General features: G+C 43.2%; 1 protein-coding gene across 3 annotated transcripts in view; it reads left to right on the top strand.

The window, feature by feature from the left end:
• Positions 1 to 26,697, top strand: part of TBC1D22A (TBC1 domain family member 22A) — a 441,404-nt gene that overhangs the window by 312,268 nt on the left and 102,439 nt on the right. For all 3 annotated transcript variants that reach the window (XM_074984137.1, XM_074984136.1, XM_074984135.1), the window contains one exon: positions 20,612 to 20,707. In XM_074984137.1, the coding sequence (XP_074840238.1) occupies positions 20,612 to 20,707 (96 nt within the window). The remainder of the gene's footprint in view (positions 1 to 20,611; positions 20,708 to 26,697) is intronic.

Raw genomic sequence — 26,697 nt, 5'->3', positions numbered from 1 at the left:
AGGGTGAAACAGAGAATGTTTGTTTTTATGAACATGCACTTTTTAAAGGGTTTATTGAGAAATGCTGGTCTAATTTTATTCTAGCTTCATCTTGGTTTGGTATTCTTTTTAACTTTTACCATGAGTGCGTAGGTTATCCTTATGAAAACTTTTTTGTAATACGTGGGCACCTGCACGAAGTGCATTTTAAACCAACTCTATATACAAGCAAAACAATCTTTATTTTGTAACATTTTGCTTTAAAACACATCAGTTGAAGTTTAATTCAAATGCAAAGCATTTTGCCATACATTTAGACTGTTGGTGTGCACTTTGTGAGCTAGCTCATATTTCTAAGCTGAAAAGGGACAAAGGAAGTGCAAGTCTTCACATTCAGTATCCTTTAAACTCTTCTGTCTCCAGAGATGTGTAACTGTACTTCTCACTCCACATGCAATAGAAGGTGAGGAAGCCTTGTGCCTCCACTCTTCATTAGGTCCCCATGTTCTTGGCTCCACCAGCTCTTAGAACATCAGTGCTTTTATAGGAACCACTGCTAGGAAAATTCTCACTAGCCCAGGAGTAAGCAACCTTTCCAAGGTGGAGTGCCAAAATTTGAGCTTTTGACCTCTGTACAATCTGAGTGCAGTGATACTTTTGTGTAGTCACCTGTAGCCCTACTTACAACAGCTTCCTTAATAAATAAGTTAAGATGCAGAGCTTTACCATTTAGGTGGTGGTTGGTAGCATTAGCTGGACTTTTGTTAATCAAAAGGCAGCATGGCTTTGAGCAAGATCCTGGCTGCATGGGGGAGGAGGGCCAGGGCTGAGCTCCCACCTCATGTGCCAATGAAATGCAGCTCACATACTGCTCTTGGTACACATGCCGTGGGTTGTTGACCTCTGAGCTAGCCCAGAGTAGGTTCTAAACTGCAGGAGTAGAATCATAGTAATTTGCACAGTTCCTATGAATTCACCTATAAAAATCTCAGAGGGCCTTTTTTCTTCTTGGAGGAGGTTATATACAGTCATCTGATGAAGCAGGTCTTTGCCCATGAAAGCTTATGCTCCAAAATATCTGTTAGTCTATAAGGTGCCACAAGACTTTTTGTTGTTCTCGAAGCTACAGACTAACACAGCTACCTCTCTGATACATGTAAATCAGAGTGTTTTCCTCAGCAATGGACATTAGAGGAGCCAGTCTTTGCCTATCTTCTCTTGGAGTTTTATATTGTCACTTGTGGACTTCATGCTGCTGTGCTTAAGTATCTAGGCACTAATCATATTCAGAGGCTCTGAGAAAAGTAAAAGTGGTGCTCCCTACATCCATACTTTCCACTTTATGGGAAGAGAAACAGGAAGAGCTAAGGGGTGAGTTCTCCACTCAACACAAAGTGAACATCTTTAATGTCTCTGGCTAGGATCAGGGACATGCTGAACTGCCACAGAAGTAGAGAGGGATGAAGCAGCATCTTTTCTAAGAGCATCCTCACCTTGTATTGCCTGCTGTTCTTTCTCACTCATGATTCTGTAGAGTGACTGCGGACCCAAGTGGAAATGACATACTTGTTTTCATTGAATAGAGTCCTGATCATCCTATACTTAGTTTCTTTGAATAGATATTAAGTGTATTCTCCAAGGAGAGCGTGTTATAGCTTTGGCCTAATTCAGGAAGGAGAGGCTGATGCTGTTAAACCCATGCAATTGCAAAAATATAATTATGAAAAAAGAGTTGCTTGCATGTCAGATACAAGTGAAGATTAGCTAACCATGTGTTTCCTCTTTGAGGAACAATCTACTTCCATCATCACCATTCATAGTGAATCTCAGCAAAGCAAATCAGAAGCACTTAATGTTTTATCTCTGTGGTCTGTTGAAGTTCTAGCGAAGCCACAAAAAGCAAAAACAAACAAAAATCAGAGATGCACTAAAGAAAAGGGTTAATCATAAAACCCCCTCGAAAAAAGTCTCTCAAATAAGAAATATGTAATGGGAAACTGATTCCAGATGTCTGGGATTTGCCAACTTTCACACACTATAAATAAGCAACCAACTTGCACAATAAACCAAAAGTTAAGTTAATTCCATTTCAAAACAAGGCCAAAACAAGCCAGTCCCTAAAAGAACCCCAAAACTCTGTGACTCTGTCCCCCTGCAGTGTGCAGTCTGAGTTGTGGAACTGTGGCGGGTCCACTGTCAAACTCTCGTCCCTGCTCGCTGCACCATGCCCCTGCTTAGCTGGAGCCCACGAAAGCCTATGCTCCAAAAAATCTGTGAGTCTATGAGGTGCCACAGGTCTTGTTGTTTTTGCGGATTCAGACTAACACGGCGACCCCTCTGATACTTGTCAAATTGTCGGTGTTAACCAAACACACAGATTAAGTTTAAATATGAAATACTGTTATAGCAATTGAGTAACCAATTTTTCTATAAGCAGTTATTGAAATATGTCAGAGAAGGTTACATATTATTGTTGACTCACCTAGTGAAAACAGGTTGTTCACATGATCATGATGTGGTTGGAAGTTGTGCAGTGAAGTACTAAAGTCCTGAGGTTTCTGGTGGTGCCAGAATTGGTAATAACTTTATTTCCCATAGTTTGAAAAGTAATACTTGAAGTACATATTTCTGAAATATTTGGTATTTCATGTAAAATGTAATGGATCCTGCACCTTTTGCAATTAGTCTTCTAACTTTAATGCTGCTGTATGAAAGATGGATACAAAAATTATTGCAAGTGTAGTGAGATTGCGGGACTCCCCTCGCTGCCTGATACAAAGTACAGACTTAGGTAACACACTAGAATACAGAACTACTAGACCTGCACTTTGATTCCATAGAAGCAATTTAACTGCATTCCATTCTTCAGAGTAGAGAATTTTTAATTGTTACATATTATTCAATGCTGAAGGCTTTTTATTAAATATTCAAGAATCACAATAGTGTGTGACTTTCTAAAATGCAGAGTTGAAGGAATATTTTTTCAATATTTGATGGCTTAGTGGTACAGAAAAACTTCTTTGAAACATTTGGGCTATGTCTACACTTGCATTCCTCTTTGAGAGATGTATGCAAATGAGGTACAAATTTGCATAGTGAATACTTCATTTGCATATTCATATTTCGAAATAGCTCTTTCGAAAGAAAACCAGTGTAGACACAGCTCTTTCGAAAGTAAACCCCATCTTCAATATGTAGTGCAGCACTTTGTTGCTATTCACCAATTGGGCTTGTTTACACGCCCCCTTCGAAGGAGCAGGCTAGTGTAGATAAGCCCTGAGTGTAGCAGTCAGAGATGGGGCTTATAGCAAAGATTTGTTCTTGCAGTCCTTTTTTAAACACCTGGCACTGATCTCTGGAAATACTTCTGCATTAAAGCTGTGTTGCAAAATTCTGTCTTGTTCATTGTTTTTAGATTTGGTCTACCTTTTTTGTGATATTTGTTTTAATTATGCATGTAGTTGTTATTAACCCCAGAGAGGTAGTATGTATGTATGATTGTTTATAATAGAGGCAGGGAGCCACTTTTGTTCCAGCTGCATGTGGTTCATTGGAGACAGCCACTGGTGGGCCACCAGTTTGTTTATCTGAGTGTACATAGGCAGGGAGCCCAGCAGTTCCCAGTGAGTGGGGTTTGCCATTCCCAGCCAATGGGAGTTGTGGGAAGCAATGCAGGCTAGGCCACTGTTTCTCACAACTCTCATTGTCTGGAAATGGAGAGCCACAGCTACTGAGAGAGCTGTGAGTGGCCATTCCTGTGGATCGTCAGGTAAACAAAACACCTTGGCGGTGTCTACACGTAGAAGAAATTTCAAAATGGCCATGCTAATGGCCAAATCAAAGAATAGTGATGAGGTGCTGAAATGCATATTCAGTGCCTCATTAGCATGCCGCCAGTCGCGGCACTTCTAAAGTGCCGTGCGTCGCTTGCCCATGGCTTGTTGACGCAGGGTTCCTTTTTGAAAGGACCCCACCAACATCAGAATCTCCTTATTCCCATCAGCTGAAAGTGTACACATTTCAGCGCCTCATTAGTATTCTTCGATTTGGCCATCAGCATGGCCATTTCGAAGTTCTTACTGAGTGTACACGTAGCCCTTGTGGCCCTGTAGTGGCTAACCCTGATGAACTGCAGCCGGCCCTTGAGCCTGAGGTTCCCTAATCCTGATTTATAATCATGATTATCATTTGGGCATTATACTGTGATTAAAAATATTTTCCTGTGTTGTTCTTGATGTTGTTAAAAATGTTAACTCTTTAATTTATAATGCATCTAAAATGTCATAGAACCCAGACTTTATTCCAGTTCTCCAGTGATATAAAGTCATTCAGAGAAATCATACTTTATATTCGAGTATTATAATGTAATCCCCAACAGTTAAAAGAAGGAACTATATCCTGTTAAATTCAAGCAGCAATACTCATGAGGCTGCAAACTCAAGCAGTCAAAAGTTAAGTAGTACCAGATTTAGGTGTACCCGAGCAATCTGCCCTTATGTGCACTAAATAAGGCAGGGATCTTAACAAAAAATGTTGTGTGGCCATGTAATTAAAGACTTTTTCAGTGGGACATGGTCGTTTCAGATTGTGAACTCCATTTTTGCATTATTGGTTGAAGACATCTAAACGTTCTCACAGCCAGCCTGTTTGCTTTACATTACAGTCAGTGACCCTGCCTAGCACAATGTCAATGAAGTGTCAAACAATGTCTGAGAAGCAGAAAATGGCCATCAATAACCACTAGATTTGGAGCCCACCTCAACCCATCCAGCAAGCTGAAAGAACTTCACATGATGTCCTCAGGGGTAGGATCCGTTTGACACCCTCCCCCCCAGCTCTTCACTCTGCCCCATGTCAACTGGAGGAGGAGCACTTGTTTCCGAAAGAGGAGCGGGGTATGAAGGCTTCATGCTGGGTATAAAAGTAGGTGAGGAAGGATTGTCTCCCTCCCATACATTTGCTCTGGCAACTCACAAATGTTCTAATTGCATTCTTTGCTGCTTCTACCAGTCCAGTGGCACCTTGCTCCAGGTTTATACTCAAGCAGAAGATTGAATTAAGGTATGCAATTCCAGCTACGTTAATTAGATGTGTAGACGTGGCCTTGCAGAATGATCTGACTTCGGCAGTCTGCCAGAGTTTTCCTCAGGAAGGCAAGTTAGAGAAAGAAAATGGTAACTTTTAACACTGTGTATTCAGATGGATCTAAATTTTAATTTCATATGACAAAGGATCTTCTATACACTGGTGGGTATCAAATGCCTGTTGCAGACAACAAAGGTGTTAGAGTTCCTCAAGAGGTTGCAGGAATCCTTTATAATGGAAGGTTTTAGACAATATAAATAAAATCAATCTTAGCTACCTGTATGTTATTCATCCATCAGTCAGTCATTTCTCTATAATATACTTTCCTTTAATGTGGTTGTGAAGTTTTAACAAAGAAATCATGGGAGACCCTCTGATTTCAATGCAGCAGTACGTTACTGCTGGACTGGTTTATTCAGTGCCTTAGTCTATGTTCACAAAAGGGAAATTGACTCAGTTACAGATACACAATTCTAGCTATGGCAATTGCATAGTTACAATTGACATATCTGCAGTTAACTTACCTGGCTGTCCTCGCTGAAGACGTGAGATGCGAGGAGTACAGGGGTTGACTGCCAAGCCCTGCAAGTAACAGAGAGGTAGCCATATTAGTCTGTACTCCAGCAAAACAAAACAGCAGAAATGTAGCACTTTAAAGACTAACAAAATGATTTATTCAGTGATGAGCTTTCATTTATTGTCCTTTCTTTTCTGTAGGGAGTGAAGCGTGCATTATAGATTTCTTCTCTAGTGTAGGAAATGTCCCACTCTGTGGGGTCTTGCCTGGAAGCTTGATTATTGATGAGCGTTTCAAGTTCAGAGAGGTTATTCTTGATCCTTACTTATAAATGTCAATCTGTATTGGAAATGAAATTGACCTGAAGAAGTGGGTCTGTCCCACGAAAGCTCATCACCAAATAAATCATTTTGTTAGTCTTTAAAGTGCTGCATTTTTGGTTCTTTGTTTTGTTGGTGTAGAGTAGCATGGGTACCTCTCTGTTACTATTCAACATGCAAGGCACTACATTTAGCCGTTTGGAATGGATATCCATCAACTATATGAAAAAACTCTCTCAGATCCAGACAGACATCATCTTTCTCTCCAAATGCAAAAAGGTGGACATCGTGCCCAAAGGATTGACAGCGAAAAACCCATTACAATCAACGTACTACACTGGTTATAGTGAGAAGCTATGCCACCCACTCTCTAAGAAACTGAGGAACCACTTGATCAGTATCCTTTGCAGCAAGCAAGAAAGGCTCAAGAATAACCTCTGTGAACTTGAAACTCTCATCAATAATCAAGCTTCAATGCAAGACCCCACAGAGCGGGACTTTTCCTACACTAGACAAGAAATCTATAATATACACTTCCACTCCCTACAAAAAGAAGAGGACAATAAACTATTTAAATTACTTCATACCTCAGGATACTACCATTACAACAACTACAACACACCAGATAATATTGTTAACCTTTCAAACTACAGACTTAACTCAACTGAAGAGTCTCTCTTATTCCAGGGTCTGTCTTTCTGACCCACCACTTCTGCGAACCTCGTACAATTTTGTGGTGATCTCAAGGCCTTCTTTCTTCATCTCTGTCTGAGAGAATACTTCCAACATACGAATGAGCACCAGTCTGACTCTCTACGTCTCGCCTACCAAAACTGAAAGAAGAAGAATTCTATGTGGACTCCCCCGATGGACGTCGCGACAGTCTAGATTTGTATATGCAGTGCTTCCGCAGCCAGACTGAAATTGTAAGCAAACAACATCAAATGAAATACAATCTCAACTCTGTTGAATGCTAGGCTGTCCAGAGTCTCCAAAAAAACTCAGACATTATAATCAAGCTGGCTGACAAAGTGGGTGCTATAGTCACCATGAATAAGTCAGGCTATGGATAGGAGGCAGCTAGTCAACTATCCAACACCACATTTTACAGACCTCTTTCCTCAGCTCCCAGTTTGGAATTCCAAAAAACTACACCATCTACTTAAAGAACTCCCTGCCTGTACTCAAGATCAAATTCACTCAGACACACCATCTGAGCCCCAGCCTGGATTACTCTATTTACTGCCTAAAATCCACAAACCTGGACACCCAGGATGCCCTATCATTTCAGGTATTGGCACCCGTACTAATGAACTGTCCAGCTACGTAGACTCCCTCCTCAAACCCTGTGCCATCAGCACTCCTAGCAATCTCCAAGATGCCACTGACTTCCTGAGGAAATTACAAAACATCTGAAATCTTCCTGACAATTCCATCCTTGCTACCATGGATCTAGAGGTTCTCTACACCAATACGTGAAGATGGACTGCAAGCTATCAGGAATGCCATCCCTGATGTTACCACAGCAAATCTAGTGGCTGACCTGTGTAACTGTTGTCACCCACAATTATTTTCAATTTGGGGACTACTTATACCTGCAGATTAGTGGCACTGCTCTGGGCACCCGTGTGGCCCCACATTTATGCTAAATTTTTATGGCCAACTTAGAACAATGATTCCTTAGCTCTTGTCTGCTGTTTTCCTCTACTTACACTACATCAATGACATCTTTATCATTTGGACCCATGGTAAAGAGACTCTGGAATAATTCCACAGAGATTTTAACAACCTGCATCTTACCATCAATCTCAGCCTTGACTATTCCACATGAGAAGTACATTTCCTGGCTACCACAGGAAAATCACTGATGGCCACATTGACACCACCCTCTGCCAGAAACTCACTGACTACTAACCTTACCTACATGCCTTCAGCTTCCATCCAGCTCATACCACATGATCCGTCATTTACAGTCAAACCCTTAGATACAATCACATCTGCTATGATCCTACTGACAGAGACCAAAAACTACAAGACCTCTACCAAGCACTTATAAAACTGAATTACCCACCAGGAGAATTTAAAAAAAAAAATTGACAGGGCCAGACAAATACCCAGAAACCAGCTACTTCAAGGTAGACTCAAGAAGATCAACAACAGAACACTGCTTGTCATCGCCTATAGCGTCCAACTGACCCCCCTGTAATGCATCATTAAAAATCTACAACCTATTGTTGATCCGGGTGGAATGCTCTAGGTGACAGGCCTGTCCTTTCCTATAGACAACCTCCTAATATGAGAGAGATTCACACCAGCAATCACAGGCTACACCACAGTAATATGAATCCTGAAACTTTTCCTTGCAACAAACCCTGCTGTCAACTTTGTCCACATTTATTCTGGGGATACCATCACTGGACCGAACCATGTTAGTTACAAGATCAAAGGCACATTCTTATGCACTTCCAGCAACATTATATATGCCGTTATGTGCCAACAATGCTCTGTCACGATGTACATTAGACAGCCTGGGCAAAACCTTCACCAAAGAATAAACAGACACAGAACAGATATCAAGAAACTCAATACACATAAGCTGGTCAGGGAACGCTTCAATGGAGTGGGACATTCTGTTAAAGACCTGAGAATTTGTGTCCTGGAACATAGACAATTTAACAACAGATTAGAGCAAGAGATTTCTGAGTTAGAGTACATATTGAAATTTGACACATTTACACGTGGTATGAACAGAACCATCAACTACCTCACCCATTACAAGGACTGCTTCCCTTCCTTTGATGCTCAGAATTTTCTCAGACACGACAATTAACATCCCCCCCCCACCTCTCACCCCCTTCCTTCTATCCTATTTGATTTGTCAGTTTTTATTGCATTTTGTTTTCTTTTTGGTCCTCTGTACTTATTAATGTCAGTTTGTATTGGAAATGAAGTTGATTTAAAGAAATGGGTCTGTTCCACAAAAGCTCATCACTGAATAAATCATTTGGTTAGTCTTTAAAGTGCTACATTTCAATCCCTGGTAGGTTGATTTTGTGCGTCCCTACCAGATGTGCAAAACTGAACCCCGGAAGATTGACTGTGAGCAGATTGATCTTCTGGGGTAGCGTAGACATAGCATTAGTGAAAGGTTCTTTGCTTTGTTTTGTATGATTTTTGTTCTTTGAAGAAATCAGTTGAAAATGTCAAATGTAAGGGTATATCAGACTTGTTCCTTAGAACTTCCAAAGTCAAAACATCTCTTTGAAAGCAGAAGATGTATCCAGTTAAGTGGTGAGATCACCATTTGACATTTTGAAAACACAAGAAACAACAGGTTGGAAAGTTAAATTATCACAAAATTTTGTAAAAGCATAAGGCCTCAATTCTGATGTTGTATTTGTGAATCTTGACAGGCATGATGTATCTTTCCAAAAGATAATCATGCCACACAATTTTATCCTTTCACTAAGGATTTAAAGAAGCATGGCTATGATTAAAGCAGAGGACACAGAGTCAAGATCTGATTTCTATTCCCAAATCTGCTGCAGGATTCTTGCGACATTTTTGCTGGCAATTGTCTGATCTATTTTAAGTGAAGGGAATATCTATGAACAGCTTAGGGGTTGGTCTGTTCTTCGTTTATGAAGTGCTTTGAAATCCTTGAAGTCACTGTGAAAATGCAAAATGATCTTGTATTATTTTCACTTTTGTGTTGTGTTAGTAATACTTTTTGTGTTGTGTAATATAACTTCAATGTATACCTACCCAGTTCTCTTATGATATAAGTTACTTATAAGCATAATGCAAGTAGATATTATCATTTCATCTTTCTTGAAGCTGCATTGTGTCATGTAGGTTAGATTAATTTTTGTCTGGTTATACTACAGAATTTGCAGGCTACATCTGTTCAGTGACTGTCTAATTCAAGAAGTTCTGAGAGTGGAGTATGACAGAGTGCCTTTGATTTCATGTATAACAGAAATCAGCTTTAGCAGGACAATGTGATATCTCTGATGTTAACAATCTGAATGATTTTTATTGAGGATGACAGATGGCTCTGTGATAATGTGCTCTGAGTCGTGTAATATGTTCAGAATAAGTCTTCTGGAAGGTTGTACATCTGTCTTGAAATATTTTGTTAAAATATTTAAATCAAGGTCATTGTTTATTTTTGATTTTAAATGGCCTTTAGCGTGTAGTCTACAATTTTATACATTTAAAGATCAAACTGTTCACAACTTCAAGGGCTACAAATGGAAAGGTATAATAGGTAGCAGGTGTTAGAAAAGGCAATTGTGTTAGCTGTTTTGCTCAATTTCCAAAACTGTCTAAGACTATCCACTGGAAACACTTTATAGTCTAGTTTTATCTCTGAAGCATGATGAATTCTTAAATCTAAAGGGAATATGCATTTTTCTTTAATGAATAGAATATTTAAGCTTATTTTGTTTAATAAAAAAAGAGCCTAGGAAGATGGTATTGAAAAGGAGGTAGAAAGGGAAAATTCAAGTACAATAGAGGTCTGTGGTGTTATACTGGATATGCTGTATGCATTTTCTTGAAAAGCTTTTTCATATTCCAGTAAGAATGCTTGTGTTTTGGGATGTGTATTCTTTCAAGTTCTCCGAAACATTTTCTTTTGATCTTGTTCTATGATTTGATTCTCTTCAGTGTCGGACAACAAACTGATTATTTTGGATCAAAACCTGAATCTTAAAAGAACAGATTTTGTTTTTTCTAAGCCCATGAAGTCACTGAAGACAAAAAAAAAGCAGTTGTGCTAAAGGTTATGTTGAAATGAATCTGAGAAACATGAAAAATAGCAAAATGCCAATATATATATATCCTAAATTTAACTCTTGTTCCTGTCCCTCCCAGGAATGCAAGGGTACTTTACTTGAGAAAATTGAAATATCTGATATGCATCACCCCTACAAAAATGTTCTCTGCTGTTTGTGTCTGTTCCCCCTTTTTCAGCCAAGACAATACAATATAGGAACAGTTAATGTATACTAACAGAATTTTTAACCTTACTTATATTTTAATATTTTTTTCTTTTCAACTATTTGGCCATGTCTTCACATGTAAGTGACATGGATCCAAATTGGTTAATAAGGTGCTGATATGAATACTCAGTGCCTCATTAGCATAATAACAGCCAGTTTCGCTTCTAAAGTGCTGCTTTTGTAATTCAAAATGACCGTGTAGATGTGGGCATTTCAAAATAAACCCCAATTTTTGAAATTCCCGTATTCCCTTTTCTCCTTCATCAACCGTAGCTTTTGTCTTCTGGGGTGTGAGAATTTTCTTGTAGGTCTGGAATGCATGCTGTCTTATTTAGGCCTTCAGATTTCCAAATGCTGTGTGTTGCCAAAGGCCTATTTGGTTATTTTTCACCAACATCAAAGTTTATTCTTTCGTGTATTTTTGTATTAATTTAAACCCCATGCAAAAACAAGGCACTGTTGGTAGTTTGATGTGTTAGTAAAATGTGATAATTTGGCTCCAAAATCTATCATGGCACAATTAAGTGGTGAATAAATGTCATTACCAAACCAAGAACGAAGAGGTGGTAATTCAAAGGAACATTACTGAACATGCTTTCTTTAAGGTAAAACTTATATTACATGATTCTGTGCAGTATGAATTTAGCAGACAACTATTGTATTTGCTGTTCCATAGTCACAGGGGACTCAATTTGAAGCCTACTTCATGCAAAACTCATTTTATTGGTACAGTAAATTTAAGATACCCCTTGAGTGCTCTCTATTTATATTTCATGTTAAGGGTTTTTTTTTAATCAAAATGTTAAATGTTGGCAATTTTTAAATGACAACATATTATAGTATCAACAGCTCATTGTGCCCTCTTCAATTGATCAATTCAATGAATGGTTAAAAAGCAATCACATATCATGCCATTTGTTTTATTTCTGCTAAAACAGAAACCATCTGTTATCCTTTACTAGGAAGAAGTAGAATCGGAATATTATACCTATAACTAATTTAAAAATCTTGTTTTTATTTATTTTAATTTACTGATGTGAGCTGACATCTTAATTATTGTTCTTCTTTGAGTGCTTGCCCATGCCCATTCCAAAGTAGGTGTGCGTGCACTGTATGCAAGGCTGCCAAAAAGTTTTATTTCCCCAATCATATCTGTTGAGTTGGTTCTTGTGCCTCCTGAAGTCACACACTCATAGCACCAGTGGATAGGGCCCAGATGAACACTGCCCTCTCAGTTCCTTCTTACTGCCGGTGACAGTTGCTGGAACTTGTGCTCATCTTAGTAATCTCACCAGTAAATTTTGTCTCTTTTTGTCTCTTTGTATAGTTCATAAGATAGTAGTTGGTTACAGTAGTTTTACTGTATGTTAGTATTAGTAGTGTAGGGCCCCACTTACTGGGGTTTCCCCTTTCCTGGCACTGGATCTTGCCAGGATTTAAGTCATATGAGGCTTGTCATAAACCCATAGCAGTTAGTCACCCTCACTCTGCTTGCCTCAAGTGTTTAGGGGAATTTCACTTGTGGGCCTTGAGGAGAAAATATGCGGTGCTCCAGGTCCTAAATAAGGGTGGACGAGAGAGGTGAGTGAAATGTTGAACTGGGAAAAAGGAGAGCTTCGCAGTGATGACCCGCATCACTCAGATTGACTTTGCTGTTACAAAACTGGTGTAGTTATAGCCGTGGGTTACACCACACTACTAACAGAAGGAATAGGATTACACCCAAGAAGCACCCCCTGGGGTTTTTTCTAATTCCCAGTAGTTATCTAAAACAGCCCACAGGTTGGTGGAATTCATTGGCCGTTATCTATCCCAATTTCTGACAGGCTTTTCTCCAAGAAGTGTAAATTTCAAGTTTCAGGGGGTAGCGCTCAAGGGTACATAGGAGGGTGTGACGTACAGACACACACAACACTCTGTCCTGTAGAACACGGAGGTTCAGCGGACCACGCTTCCCAGCTGAGGCAGCTTGCTTTCAGAACTTCCAGGTCATTAGGTCAAAGCCCTTTCAGGGGTTCTGGGGCGTCTTTGCCTCAGCCTTACACATGACCCTTACAGGCTCATGAAACTAAAACATAAACACGTGAAACATATAGACAAACTTGCCACAGGACAGGATACAAACGGATTTAATAAAAGTGTTTACTTACGTAGGTAAGCAGATACAGGAATAAGACGCACTGTTGCATCATGTTACTTGAGTTATACTACTAATACAGATTTTCACAGTACCGACAGGTATTCGCGCCCTACTCTATCTAACTCGCAAGCAGGCGGGAGGAGTGGAGAAGGGTGATCAGAACTTGTTACAGACAGCATCCAGTCTCTCCAGGGTTCAGGAGTTCCTCCTCTTCCTTACGTTGTTGCTCCCCTTTATAGTCCTGCCGTTTGCTGCCTCCACCCGAGGCTTGACCCATCGCATTCTGGTTGCTTCTGCTTCTCTTCGTCTGCAGCCCTTTTCAGTCCCCCCCACCCATTTTACACAACAATACGTCTCATACTTATTTTTTCCTTTTAACGTATGCAGCTGGCACCTCTGGGCTGCTGGGTCAGAAACCAGGGTCTTTCCTGTTTATCAATTTAGGCCGGGAGCATGTGGCTGAAGTCACATACTGCTGTTAATGCAGGCTGTAAGCAATTCAGTAAATTCCAGTGCTAACTGGTTTAGACTTGCCCAATTCACTTGGTTCCTCGGTTCTTGCCCTGGGCTTAGTGTTTTAGCCTTTTTGTGCTGAGGCATATTTCTCTATAGCATTTTAAAAGGGTCTCTGGACCCTGCCTCCATTCCATGTACCTCACTGCCTTGTTCAAATGCCCATGCAATTCACCCTAACATGCCCGGCCGCGGCCATTCACTTAGGGGTCACCAGGTTATTTTGCACAGGCCTGCTGCATGATTTGTAAGGGAGTCAACCCTGTACCCAAAAGGACAGGGACCAAAGATTTAAATTCCTCCTCATGGACTTTCAACATCATCACCACCTTTGGAGCCAAGTCATAACTTGGCACTAACCACTTCCACGTCAGTGAGACCCATGCTGGCTTCCCTGAGAGACCAGCAGCATAGCTCAGCATCTCTAGCACTGGGAAAAGCCTCCATGTCTGCATGCCAGGAGTCAGCACCACCAAGGATCGCCAATGTAGAGCAGATCTAGCCCTCATGGGGATGATCAGCACCAATCTCAGACACCAGTGTCATGCGAGAAACAACAATAAATGGACAGTCGATGCTCCCCAACTCTAATGTCTGTCTGTCACAAGGTAGCTGGCAGAGTGAGACCGTGTCATGCCACTGAGTTTCAGTGGCTGCCACTCTTGTATTGTTGACTGCAGCCCAGTGAGGGGAACTGTCGAGTCCAGTCCTATTGGACTTTCTTCTGAGGGAGAATCATCTATTCTAAAGGCTCTCAAGGCAGCAAGAGACCTTCTCTTTCTCCCAGTTCTGCCTTTCCTCACTAGGTGGGAACAGGCATCAGAAATGAGAAAAATCATGTCATCAAGACTGTAGATGCTACCAAAGGGAAAACTGGTGATGAATTTGTAGCATGGGTTACTCCCCTCTTGGCACCACTCTCTGCTACCATCAGTACCCTTCCCTGTGGTCACCAGGGAGTTACTTCTCATCATCAGACTCTAACAAAGTTTCACATTTCCCATTGGAGCCAGCATGCATCCAACCATCAGCATCCAATGGCTGATATGAGCTAAGGGTTTCTACCAATGACCTAGCCCACACAGTGTCAGGTGCCTCTGCAATGGCCTTTTTGGACCCTTTGGCTTTTCATCAGACCCAAGGGCCTCAGTCAAATAGGTCATTTTCTACTGTTTTAGAGGGTCTGGCACCCTTTCTCTTTCTTCTGGTCAGGAACTAGTGACCAGCAACAAGCTCAGTAAAGAGCTTCAAAACCTGGCATTGCAGGTTCCTTTTGGTGCTGAAGAGCAGGAACAGGGTATGGTACCACTCCTAACACTCTTTCTCCTCCCATGATGAGTCAGTAGTGGGAACTTCAGTTGTGCCCACTCAAAATGACAACAGGGGTTACAAGAGCTCATAAGGAGGACAGCCCAGAAACTGGGAATCTAGGTGAATCTCAGAAGCCTTTCTTGGCCTGTTGGACATTTTGGCCCTTCCAGGTCCATCACAAGCAGCTTTGCCCTGAATAGTTCCATCATGGTACTCATTAAGGACCTTTCTCGGGCTCCAGACTCCTTGCAGTTCATGGCAAAGATGGTGTAAACAAAGTATTTTGTGCCCGCCAAAGAGTGTGAATATCTGTATATACCTCCTTCCCCAGAGTCTCTCATTTTGTCAGCAGCAAATGTACAAGAGTGTCAGGGGGAACGGCCAACCAGTCACTATGGAACTTCTGAGCCACCATGACTTTAGCACCTGATGGGAACTGAATAAATATAAGGACTTGCTGCTACAGAAATCTAGGACTACATTCTCTGCTCTGCCTCGACACCTCATTGGGGTCTGAACAGGCCATTTGAGGGTGTACTGAAGGATGGTGTACCACAATAATGTCTGGAGCTAATCTTCTCAATGGGCCAGCTAGCCCACTTCTGTTGGGCATGGGCCTATATTACTTCAGATCACTGGACTTGCACCGCCTCAGGTGCATCCTTGGAATATTATGGAAGGACAGAGTGACCAACACTGCCGTCCTTGAGCAAGCTGGAATCCCAGCCATGCACACCCTCCTCAGGCAGCATCGACTCCGCTGGCTTGGCCACGTCCACAGGATGAACGATGGAAGGATTCCAAAAGATATCCTGTATGGTGAGCTAGCCTCTGGCAAAAGACCTCCTGGACGCCCCCAGTTGCGTTACAAAGATGTCTGCAAGAGAGACCTCAGAGAGGTAGACATCGAGCTGGACAACTGGGAAGATCTAGCAGACGACCGCAGCAGATGGAGGCAGGGGTTACACAAGGGCCTTCAGAAGGGCGAGTTGAAGATCAGACAGCTAGCAGAGGAGAAGCGAGCGCACAGAAAGCACACTAAGGACTTGACAGACACCCACTACATCTGCAGGATATGCAGCAAGGACTGTCACTCTCATGTGGGTCTTTATAGTCACAATAGACGCTGTAAATGAAGTCCTCAATTGAAACTTTAAAGGGCGCGATCCATAGTCTATGCAGACTGAAGGATGCCTACATACATAACATAACTGGGATCTGTGCATGGAGGGGCTCAGCTATCCCCTGAATTTCAGGTTTTCCCCACTTTCCCATCTTCCTTCCCATCCCTCTTCAGGAACCCTTCTCAGGAGCATCTTCTAATTCAGGAAGTATGAACACTTGTGAAAGTGTGAGCAGTAGAGGAGGTCTCTCCAGAGCTAAGTGACTAAGGGGCTTATTTCCATTATTTCCTAATCCCAAAGGCAAAAGGCAGTCTCAGACCCCTACTGGACCTGCAAAATCTCAACAGATTAATGAAGAAGCTGAAGATACACCTGGTCTCCTTAGCCACCATTATCCTCAGATTCATTGTGGGCCACACAGGATATCAGTTCCTGGTACTTCTGTTTGGTCTGTCAGCAGCCCCTGTGATTTTCAAAAAGTGCATGACTTTCCTTAGGGATGAAGAGAGGAATTGGGTTTGTCCTTGCCTTGATGACTGGCTACTCAGAGGCAGACATACAGGTAATATTGTCTCAGTTCCAGAAGTTAGACCTGTTGATAAAAATGCAAAAAACAACAATCTCCCCTGTCTGAAAGATAAGAGTTCATAGTGGTGGTCTTCTGTTTGGGGCAGGCCATGATCATAGAGAACCTCAGAAATCCTCCTACCACCACAGCAAGAAATGGCCTGAAATTCCTGGGCCATATACCATCATGCACGTAAACAGTGAAACAAATGAGGCCAAGATTCAGACCTGCCTAGCATCAGTGAACTGACCAGGATGGGACTGCCTGAACATGGTGGTCATGCTTCTCCCCCTTTGGTGATCATCTCCCTGTTATGGTGGCTGGACCCAGGGTCAGTCATGCAAGTATCCTGTTAAAGAAACTCTAGCTGCCAGTGCTTCTGCTCTGGGTTAGGGAGCCCACCTGGGGTTCCTCTGAATGCGCAGCCTCTGGTCCAATGGCCCATTCCACAAGGACACAAGCTTCTACAGCAGCATTTGTGGCATTATGTTTCCATCCAGGATATTTGTAGAGTGGCAATGTGCTCTTTGGCCCACACCTTCCCAACTCATTATGCCATTATGCAGCAGACTAGAGACTGTGCTAAATTTGGCAAAGCAATCCTATAGCCTTCTTGCCATTGAACTCATACATCACCTACATTGGAATGGACATGAGCAAGCTCTTGGGGGGGACCTTACTAACCTTCCTTAATTGTTGTTTGAGATGTGTTACCCGTGTCCATTCCAAAATCAACCTTCCTACTCCTCTGTTGGTGTTGACCAGCAAGAAGGAACTCAAGCTGGCAGGGCAGCAGACCCCTATCCACCACTGCTGTGAGGGTGCTATTCCAGGGGTCACTAGAGCTGACCTCGTGAATACCAGTGAGAGGAAAACTTTCCGGCAGCAGTGCATACAGCACTCACACAAACACACCTACATTCGAATTTGTGTGAGCTCACATCTTGAAGAGCAACTGTTACAGAAAGTTAGTAACTTTTTTGTTAAGTGTAGAGCTGAAAAATCTATAAAGGAACTTTAATGATGCAACTAAACAAGAAAAAAATCTTTCATATGCTGTTAATTATGTTCAGAATAAGACAGAAAAGGTTTTTGACTTCTGTTGGCCTTCTGGATTTTAAAGCTTCCCCCGCCCAATGTCTTCATGTTTTGTTTAACAGAAACTGATGTGATAATTGGTATTTACTGCTGTTCCTACAGCTAAATCATCTTGAGCTGTCATTGTATCCAATTTCATACATTGTTCAGCTTTGCACCCAGTGCTTAAATAGGAATTCTCCAGGAGTATGTCTACAGTAGGAAAAAAGTCTGGTTGTTAGAGTGAAATAATGAACACATTATAGCTCATATTGTAAAAATCCTAATGCAGGGCAGGCAAGTTGTACTTTTACTTTGATTATCTGATCAAAATGAACCTTATAGGGGCATTTAGGTAAAATTCCAATTTGTCCTGTCTATATGCAATTTGTGTGTTAATTGTTATATGTTATAAAAAACGCAGAGGCATACTGATTTCCTAGTGCAGGCCTTTTTCCTAAGGTACCTCCTGCCTTGATTCCCAGAACATTCCCTTTTTCCTTTCTCCTGGCATCACATGTTTCATTTCAAGTGGAAATTCATGAAAAGATTGACACAACACTGTTTTTTGTGATTACTTGGTTTCGTCCTACTTATCTTTGGAGTCAAGTGCCTGCTAACAGGGAATGGAAGGTCCCACTGACTTGTTCCCATCCCCATCTCCCTTGCATCCATTCTCCTAGTTGGGAAGAGTCTGCTAAGGAGTTTTCCACTGTAAAGTACTGCAGTTGTTCTGACGACACTCAGCTTTTCCCTTATGCAAGGGGCATTTATGAGTATTTAGGCTCTATGTCTTCCTTCCCATCATCAGATATCTAACTATCAGGCAGAGAAATGGCTGATCTGTCCTGCCAGCATTGACCCCTTAATTACCAAGTGTATTTGGGGCAACAGAGTACTTCTGAGTTATACATCATGACTGGATGAATGTTGTTGTGAGTAATTATAATGTTATATGAGGCAGAAAAATAGGGTCACTGATAGTAAGGTGTGTTTTCTCCACCTCAAGACTGAACTAGTCGCTACTTCATACTTATGGGCTACTGGTGTTGTCTTTCAAGTGAAAAACAAAACTCATATTCTGAACAAAACAAAAAAAGCATTCCAGTAGCACTTTAAAGACTAACAAAATAATGTATTAGGTGATGAGCTTTCGTGGGACTGGCCCAGTTCTTCAGATCATAGGCATACCAGAACACGTGGTTTGAACCAGGATAGGAATTTTCTAGGTCATTATAGGGGCTCTTTTGCATACTTGGCTTTAACTAATTCTTAACCTCCCCCTCCCATCCCCCCCAGCTTCTGCCCCTCTACTCTCTGATATGTTAACCTTGGTAATATTTTTCTGATTTATCAATGTTGATTACTATTTTTGGTTCTCTGTGCCTTAAATATTGAGTCTGTTCTGGTATGGCTACGGTCTGAAGAAATGGGTCTGTCCCATGAAAGCTTATCACCTAATAAATTATTTTGTTAGTCTTTAAAGTGCTACTGGACTGCTTTTTTGTTTTGATAGTATATAGACTAGCACGGCTTTCTCTCTGTTACTATTCACATTCTGATCTCTGCCATCAGTAAAGTTATGATTTTCAAGACTTTGATTTTGATCCAAGCAGATTCCGACACCAGGAATTACATTGTCTTCTGAGTCATGTCCCCATGGCTACTACAGTCCAAATGTGCATGTGTCCCTCACTGCTGATCAGAAAACTTTTGGCTACAGTGTCCCTCAGGCTGGCACATGAGTTCTGTCTCTGTGCTCCTTGCCACAAGGCTAGTCAGCCCTGGTGGGCTGAATTCCCTCAGTTTTATCTTGATCAGCCCTCACTAGAGGTAAAACTATTCATTCTGTTGCAACTGTAACTTCTGTTGTACATTTTGATAGCTAGTTAATCTCCTAATACTTGGTTGTAGTTGGGCCCTTATGGGAGTGGCATGTGGCCTGCCTTAGCCTCTCTGCACAGCCAACCAGGAGCTACCAGTGATAAGTGCCACCAGGTGGGAGGGCATACTTTATCCCTCTCCCATTGCCAGCGCCCCATTTCCCTTCCTGCACCCCAAGATCCAGACCTGAGCCAGGGCCAGCATGACACACTTATTTCCAAACCCCAACACACTGCCCCAGCCCAGACCCCCCCACCTGCATCCAAACTCCCTGTCCAAGGCTCAGTGCAGAGCCCCCTCCCACACTGTGAACCCCTCTGCCCAAGCCCAGTAGCAGTGAGCAAGAGAGAAAGAGGGGGATGGAGCAAGCAGGGTGGGGCTTTGGGGCTGGGGTAGGGTAGATCCTGAATTGTGGTTACATTCAGAAAGTGATCTTAGGCATAAAATGATGGGAGATCACTGCTCTAAGTAGTGGATATGTGGCATATGTTTGTTACGTTGAATTTGGGAGAGTGTGCTTGAGCTTACAGTAGCTCATCGAACATGAAATGGAAAAGCTGGGAATGGGCTGGAAAGAGAGTGGTTTGATACTGAAAAATGTGCATCCAGATGTAGTTCTTAATACAGGTTATAGTATGTGAATGTTTATAGTAGAGAAGAAGTCATAATACATTTGGAATGTGAAAAAATAGAAAGTCTCTTCAGTCTAATAAAATTAATCAGTATTAAACAAGCACGTATCCTGTGTTCTTTGCTTAAGAGAAGCATTTCATGTTGTCAGCTACTAGTCAATATTGAAAAGCAGTCATGTAGCACTTTAAAGACTAACAAAATTATTTATTAGGTGATGAGCTCTCGAGTGGGTCTGAAGAAGTGGGTCTGCCCCACAAAAGTTTATCACCTAATAAATTATTTTTTAGTCTTCAAAGTGCTACATCACTGCTTTTTTGTTTTGGTAAGATACTGACTAACACAGCTACCTCTCTGTTACTAGTCGATATTGAATGTCTTATAAATAGGGTTAAATTTCATAAGCAAAATATTGGCTCAGTGAATTTAATTTTTTTTTTTTTATTTTATTTTTTAGTCTGAACCTGAGGGTTTTTCTCATTTTCACTTGTACGTCTGTGCTGCCTTCCTTGTCAGATGGAGGAAAGAGATACTGGAAGAAAGAGACTTTCAAGTAAGTAAATAAATTTTTATTCAGCCCTGCAGAAGTCTAGAGATATATATTTTCCCAGCAAGGCATTCTTTATTAAATTTTTATTTCTGCAATTACTTATGAATGAATTTGACAGAACAACAACAGTTGCACGAAAATTGACGTTTGGCTCTTCTGTGCATCATTTTAAAGCTCTTGTACTTGTAGCGATTTGAAGTGATTTACAGTGAACAGCAGAAGATTATGAGGGAGGGAGGGAGAGGAGAGACATACACTCTTGAGAAAGTTTTACTTAAACTGAGATGGTCACTGAGGCGAATATGTCAGGGGAAAAATAATTTAAAAAGTTTTGGAATTTCACAGTGAGGTTTTTTTAGAATGTAAGTGACTGATGGTAAATTGATCTACACGTTTTATCTTAAAATGTGGTTGTGATGTTCCTTATTTATTGTAATTAACATTTGTAGCACATCAGAGATATGCATGGCATTTCTACATAGATGATAAAGACATAGACCCACTTATGCAAACATGCATGAAATGACCAGGCAGACGCAATTCCACCTCTTTGAAAATCAGATGATTTACTTGTGTCTGAATATAGACAACTTACTTTGGGTGCCCACATTTGAAAACTTGAGGCTGTCTTTGCCCCCCCCGCCCCGCCCCCACCCCACAATCAAAACTAAGCCTAAAACACAGAGGTAAATGACTTTTGGTGTGGAGCAGAGAGGAAAGAGTGCACAGAATGAAGTTATAGGACTGGTTTGTTACAGTTTGTATTACATTAGTTTCTTCTTTATGCAGATGATTCAAATTGTTAGCGCAAGAGAATGGTTTTTATTGCTGGAACAATGCTGAAATAAAGTAGTTAGACAGGGAGCAGGTTGCCAGATGCAGAGGGTTAGTGAATACATTGTAGGTATTTGCCAAAGAAGTGTAGACGAGGTAAGAATTTGGGTGTGTATTTAAGATCACCTCTATTTGTAGAATGCATATTGTTTATGTCCTGCAAAAATAGTAGGTTTTTTAATTGTGTGATTAATTTTGCATAAATACTATATATACAATAGCTTGGAAGATGCAGGCTGAAATATACTGCCCCTTTGCAAGACATGCCTGGGAGCCCTCCCCATTCTGATGGAGCATGTCTCCTTCTGCTCAGGTCCAAAGACCCCAGTCTCTTTCCGGCTGAGCTCTGCTCTGCTGATCAGGGCACTGGAACAATTTTTCCAGTGAGGGTGCTGAGAACCAGTGAAGCAAACTGTTTATAAACCCTGTACATAATGGAAAGCACTTCAAACCAGGTGTGCTGCAGCACCCCCCCCCACCCCCGGCACCCCAAGTTCAATACTGTGCTGCATTTTAGTATCCCACACATATGAACACTGTATACTGACCCCAGAAAATATGCACTGACTCAGTCAAACACTGCTGCCTTTCCTCACAAAATGAATTGATGTACTGGGACAGTTTTAATTAATGTTGGGCTGCCCTCCTAACCACTTAATGCTGCCAGTCTAATCAGCAAATTAACTCTGAGTAGCTCCCCAGGAATAGCTTCATTCATACCATCTCCTAGTATGCAACTTATGCTGTTTTCCAAACAATATCTGAATGATGGACACATCTCCCTCTCAACTGTATGTTAGCACTGGGCACTACCCTCTCCACTAAATCCATTTGTGCTGTTTCCTGCTCCTGAAGTCTATCGTGTCTGCCTCATTTCCTATATGCTCACTGAAGACAAGACATATATATATATAAATGTAAAATAGGGAGCATGCAACCGGGTGCATGCGAACAGGGTGGTTGCTAACAGGAGGGACTTTTGAGAGGGGCTCTCCTGGGGAAGGAGGGGGCAAACTACAGCACCTTTGGGTAAGTGGCTCTCTGGAGTGTGTGGGTGGCTGGGTTTGGGGGTTCTGGGCCTGGGTTTGTCTGTTTGTTTGGTGTTTGGAGTGCTGTGTTGTGCTGTCTGTTTGTTTGTTTGAAAGGCCATGTGCTCAGGCTGGCCATGTGCTCACGCTGCATGCCTATTGGCTGAGCGGCAGTCAGAGGGAGGGGCTCTCTCAGGTGGGCCAGAGCTCTAAAGCCCTGCTGGCAAGTGACCAGGGAGCATGCGACCGGGTGCATGCGAAAAGGGTGGTTGCTAACAGGAGGGAGTTTTGAGAGGGGAGTTTAGAGGGGGGAGCTTAGAGGGAGCTAGTTACTACTTCAGTTGTAAGAGGCAGCATCATCCCCAACTGCTGGCTGGAGCTGAGGGACCTGCTGCAGCATGAGGAGCCGGGGGGTGAGATTGAGGGATGTCAGTGGTGGGCAAGTGGTTTGGGGGCGTCTGGTACAGCTGTGAGGATGGCAGCACCCACGGAGGCTGCTTGTGGCGTGCTGGCTCAGATTGCATGGCTTCCAGGCCCAGTCCTGCACTCCCTGCATGCACGTGCCGCACCAGATCCATGGGGCTCCAGGGACAGCCGTAGCCAGATGAAGAGTTGGTAGCTTTGGCTGGGACCCAGGGTGCGGCTGAGCTACAAGATCGGTGCCTTCCTGGAGGATGTGGGGCTGCAGCAGCATGTGGCCAGGTGCAGAGAGGCCAGGGGAAGGGGGACCTGGGGGCAACGAGAACTGATAGGGGGCAGTGTGGTGCAGTCGGGAGACATGGGAGTGGATGGGGGGAAAAGGGGACAGGGGGAAGGATCTGGGGGGTGATGGTAGCCGATGAGAGGCAGAGGGGTGGGGAGGAGGGTCCTGGGGAGGCGAAGTAGTCTTCACGGGGAGCTTTGGGGACATGTGGCGCCAGGGAGGTGCAACAGGTAGTGGGACCGTACCCACGTTCTCTATGCCCCACTGCCTTGTGGGTTATCCTGGAAAGGAGCAAGGCTAAGGGAGTAAACCCTGAAAGAAAATCCAGAGGGGAGTCCTAAGGCGGTTCTGTGCCAACTTCTGGTATTGACCCGGCAACTCCTGCAGCTGAGCTGGTACCAGACGTAGAGGTTATCCTCTCCTTTGACTATATCAGTAAAGCTGAGAGGGGAACACTGGTGTCTGGGCAGCCCAGTATCCCAATAATTGCCCAAGCTCGCACCTGGAGAGGTACTCCAGCATCGCTAATAGCGTTGAACCAACACGGGAGGTAACAGATACCGGTTATAAGCTCTTGCTCGATGGGCGTAGAGAACGAGCGCCAGGGGTTGCCTCCGACGGTGGGAGAGATTGTTGCATCTCACTGGACAGTCACCGCCCGCCTCAAGCTGGGCAGCCCCCAGCCAATAGGGTACTGTCCCGCCACAGTTCACCTGCCTCACTGGGTGCGTGAGGCTTACGGTTCCCAAACCTGACAAGTGACCTGAAAGCTGAGCACCAGGCAAACCAATAAGAAAATCAACAAGAAAAGGAAACCATCAAAGTTTTAAGCTTGCTTGCTGGAATGTGCGGACCATGCTGACAGGTCTGACTGAAGATCTTCAGGACATCAGCGACATCCGAAAGGCCACTGTCATCAATGAGGAACTGAAGAGGCTCCAAATTGACATTGCTGCTCTGCAACAGACACGTCTCGCAGATTCAGGATCTCTAAAGGAAAAGGACTACACCTTTTTCTGGCAGGGTAAAGCCCGAGAAGAACCCAGGGAGCACGGTGTTGACTTCGCCATCAGAAACACCCTTCTACAAATGGTGGAATTAGTCATGGGTGGATCAGAAAGACTCCTTCAGGTCATACTTCAAACTTGCACTGGTCCTGTCCACCTGATCAGTGCTTACGCCCCAACCCTGTATGCCGCACCGGAAGTAAAAGACAAGTTTTATGACGTGCTTAGTGCTGCCATAGTGCAAATACCTGCTCGCGAACAACTGTACATTCTGGGTGACTTCAATGCGAGAGTTGGAGCCGATCGTGACTCGTGGCCTTCCTGCTTAGGCCACTTTGGTGTGGGAAAAATGAATGAAAATGGTCAGCGTCTTCTCGAACTTTGCATGTACCACAATCTGTGCATCACAAGCACATTTTTCCAAACCAAGCTACAGCACAGAGTGTCATGGAGACACCCATGCTCAAAACACTGGCATCAACTAGACGTGGTCATCGCTAGACGTGATAACCTCAAAAACATCCTTCTGACACACAGCTATCATAGTTCCGATTGCGATACAGATCAATTGTTAGTTTGCTCCAAACTCAAGGTGATTCCCAAGAAGCTGCACCGCTCTAAACCAACTGGAAAGCCCCACATTGATGCCAGAAAGACAGCAAACTCAGAGAGAGCTGAAAAGTTCAGAGCGACTCTGGAGGAGAATCTGCGCAGCAACCCTGGGGGTGCCAATGTGACATCCGGATGGCAGCATCTGAGGGATACAATGTACAACACGGCCTTGTCGGTGTTTGGAAGAAGAGCTAGAAACACAAATGACTGGTTCAAAGCTAACTCTGATGAGATGATTCCAGCCATCAAAAAAAGCGTGCTGCGCTCCTGGAGTACAAATGTTTGCCAAGGCAGAATACCCTGCAAGCGCTCAGAGCATCCAGAAAAACAGTACAACAGACGACCAGGCGCTGTGCCAGCAACTACTGCCTCAAGCTATGCAGCAGCATCCAGACCAGTTCTGACTTTGGTAACCTCAGGGGAATGTACGAGAGCATCAAGAAGGCATTAGGACCCACCCGGAACAAGATGGCACCTCTGAAATCCAAATCTGGTGAAGACATCACTGACAAAGCCAAACAGATGGAGCTCTGGGTCGAGCACTACACCGAGCTGTACTCACGCGAGAACATTGTGGTCGACTCAGCCCTCGATGCCGTCGAACTCTTACCAGTAATGGACGAACTGGACCAGGAACCAACTGTGGATGAACTGAAGAAAGCCATCGACAGCATTGCATTAGGAAAGGCCCCGGGCCAGGGTGGTATACCACTACAGGTAATCAAGTGTGCTACGGACACTCTCCTGGAACCCCTACATGAGCTACTGTGCCTGTGCTGGAGAGAGGGAGAGGTTCCACAGGACATGCATGACGCTAACATCATAACCTTGTATAAGAACAAAGGAGACAGAAGCGACTGCAAAAATTACCGTGGAATCTCCCTCCTAAGCATCACTGGTAAACTGTTCGCTCGCGTCATGCTCGGCAGACTCCAGAAGATTGCTGAGAGGGTGTATCCTGAATCACAGTGCAGATTCCGCGCAGAGAGATCTGCCGTCGACATGGTCTTCTCTCTGAGGCAGCTGCAGGAGAAATGCAGGGAGCAGAGGAAGCCACTCTATATTGCCTTCATCGACCTAACCAAGGCCTTCGACTTGGTCAGCAGGGATGGACTGTTCAGACTGCTCCACAAGATAGGATGTCCGCCACGGTTACTCAAGATGATCCAGTCTTTCCACGAAGACATGAGAGGAACCGTCCAATACGATGGCACATTATCGGATGCTTTCAGCATCAGGAGTGGCGTCAAACAGGGATGCATCCTTGCTCCGACGCTCTTTGGGATGTTCTTCCCACTCCTCCTTAAACACGCCTTTGGATCTTCAACAGAGGGCATCTTTTTGCACACAAGATCTGATGGGAAACTGTTTAATCTTGCAAGGCTGAAAGCTAAATCTAAGGTGTGGGAAGTCCTCATCAGAAAGATGCTGTTCGCAGATGACGCTGCTGTCATGTCACACACAGAAGACCAGCTTCAGAAGCTGCTGGATCGGTTCTCCAAAGCATACAAGGACTTTGGGCTCACCATCAGCTTAAAGAAGACAAATGTACTTGCTCAGGATGTTGCTGTTTCTCCATCAATCAGCACTGACAACTATACGTTAGAGGTCGTCCACAAGTTCATTTACCTCGGGTCCACCATCACTGACACCCTGTCCTTGGAGACTGAGCTAAATAGGAGGATCGGTAACGCAGCCACAACTCTGTCCAGACTCAGCGAGAGAGTGTGGAATAATAACAAGCTGTACATTCACACCAAAATGCAAGTCTACAGAGCCTGCATCCTCAGCACCCTCCTTTACGGCAGC

The sequence above is a fragment of the Carettochelys insculpta genome, chromosome 1, assembly GCF_033958435.1.
Source record: "Carettochelys insculpta isolate YL-2023 chromosome 1, ASM3395843v1, whole genome shotgun sequence".
Classification (NCBI taxonomy): domain Eukaryota; kingdom Metazoa; phylum Chordata; order Testudines; family Carettochelyidae; genus Carettochelys; species Carettochelys insculpta.
The sequence above is the reverse complement of the archived record's forward strand: the minus strand, read 5'-3'. Positions and strand labels throughout refer to the sequence as shown.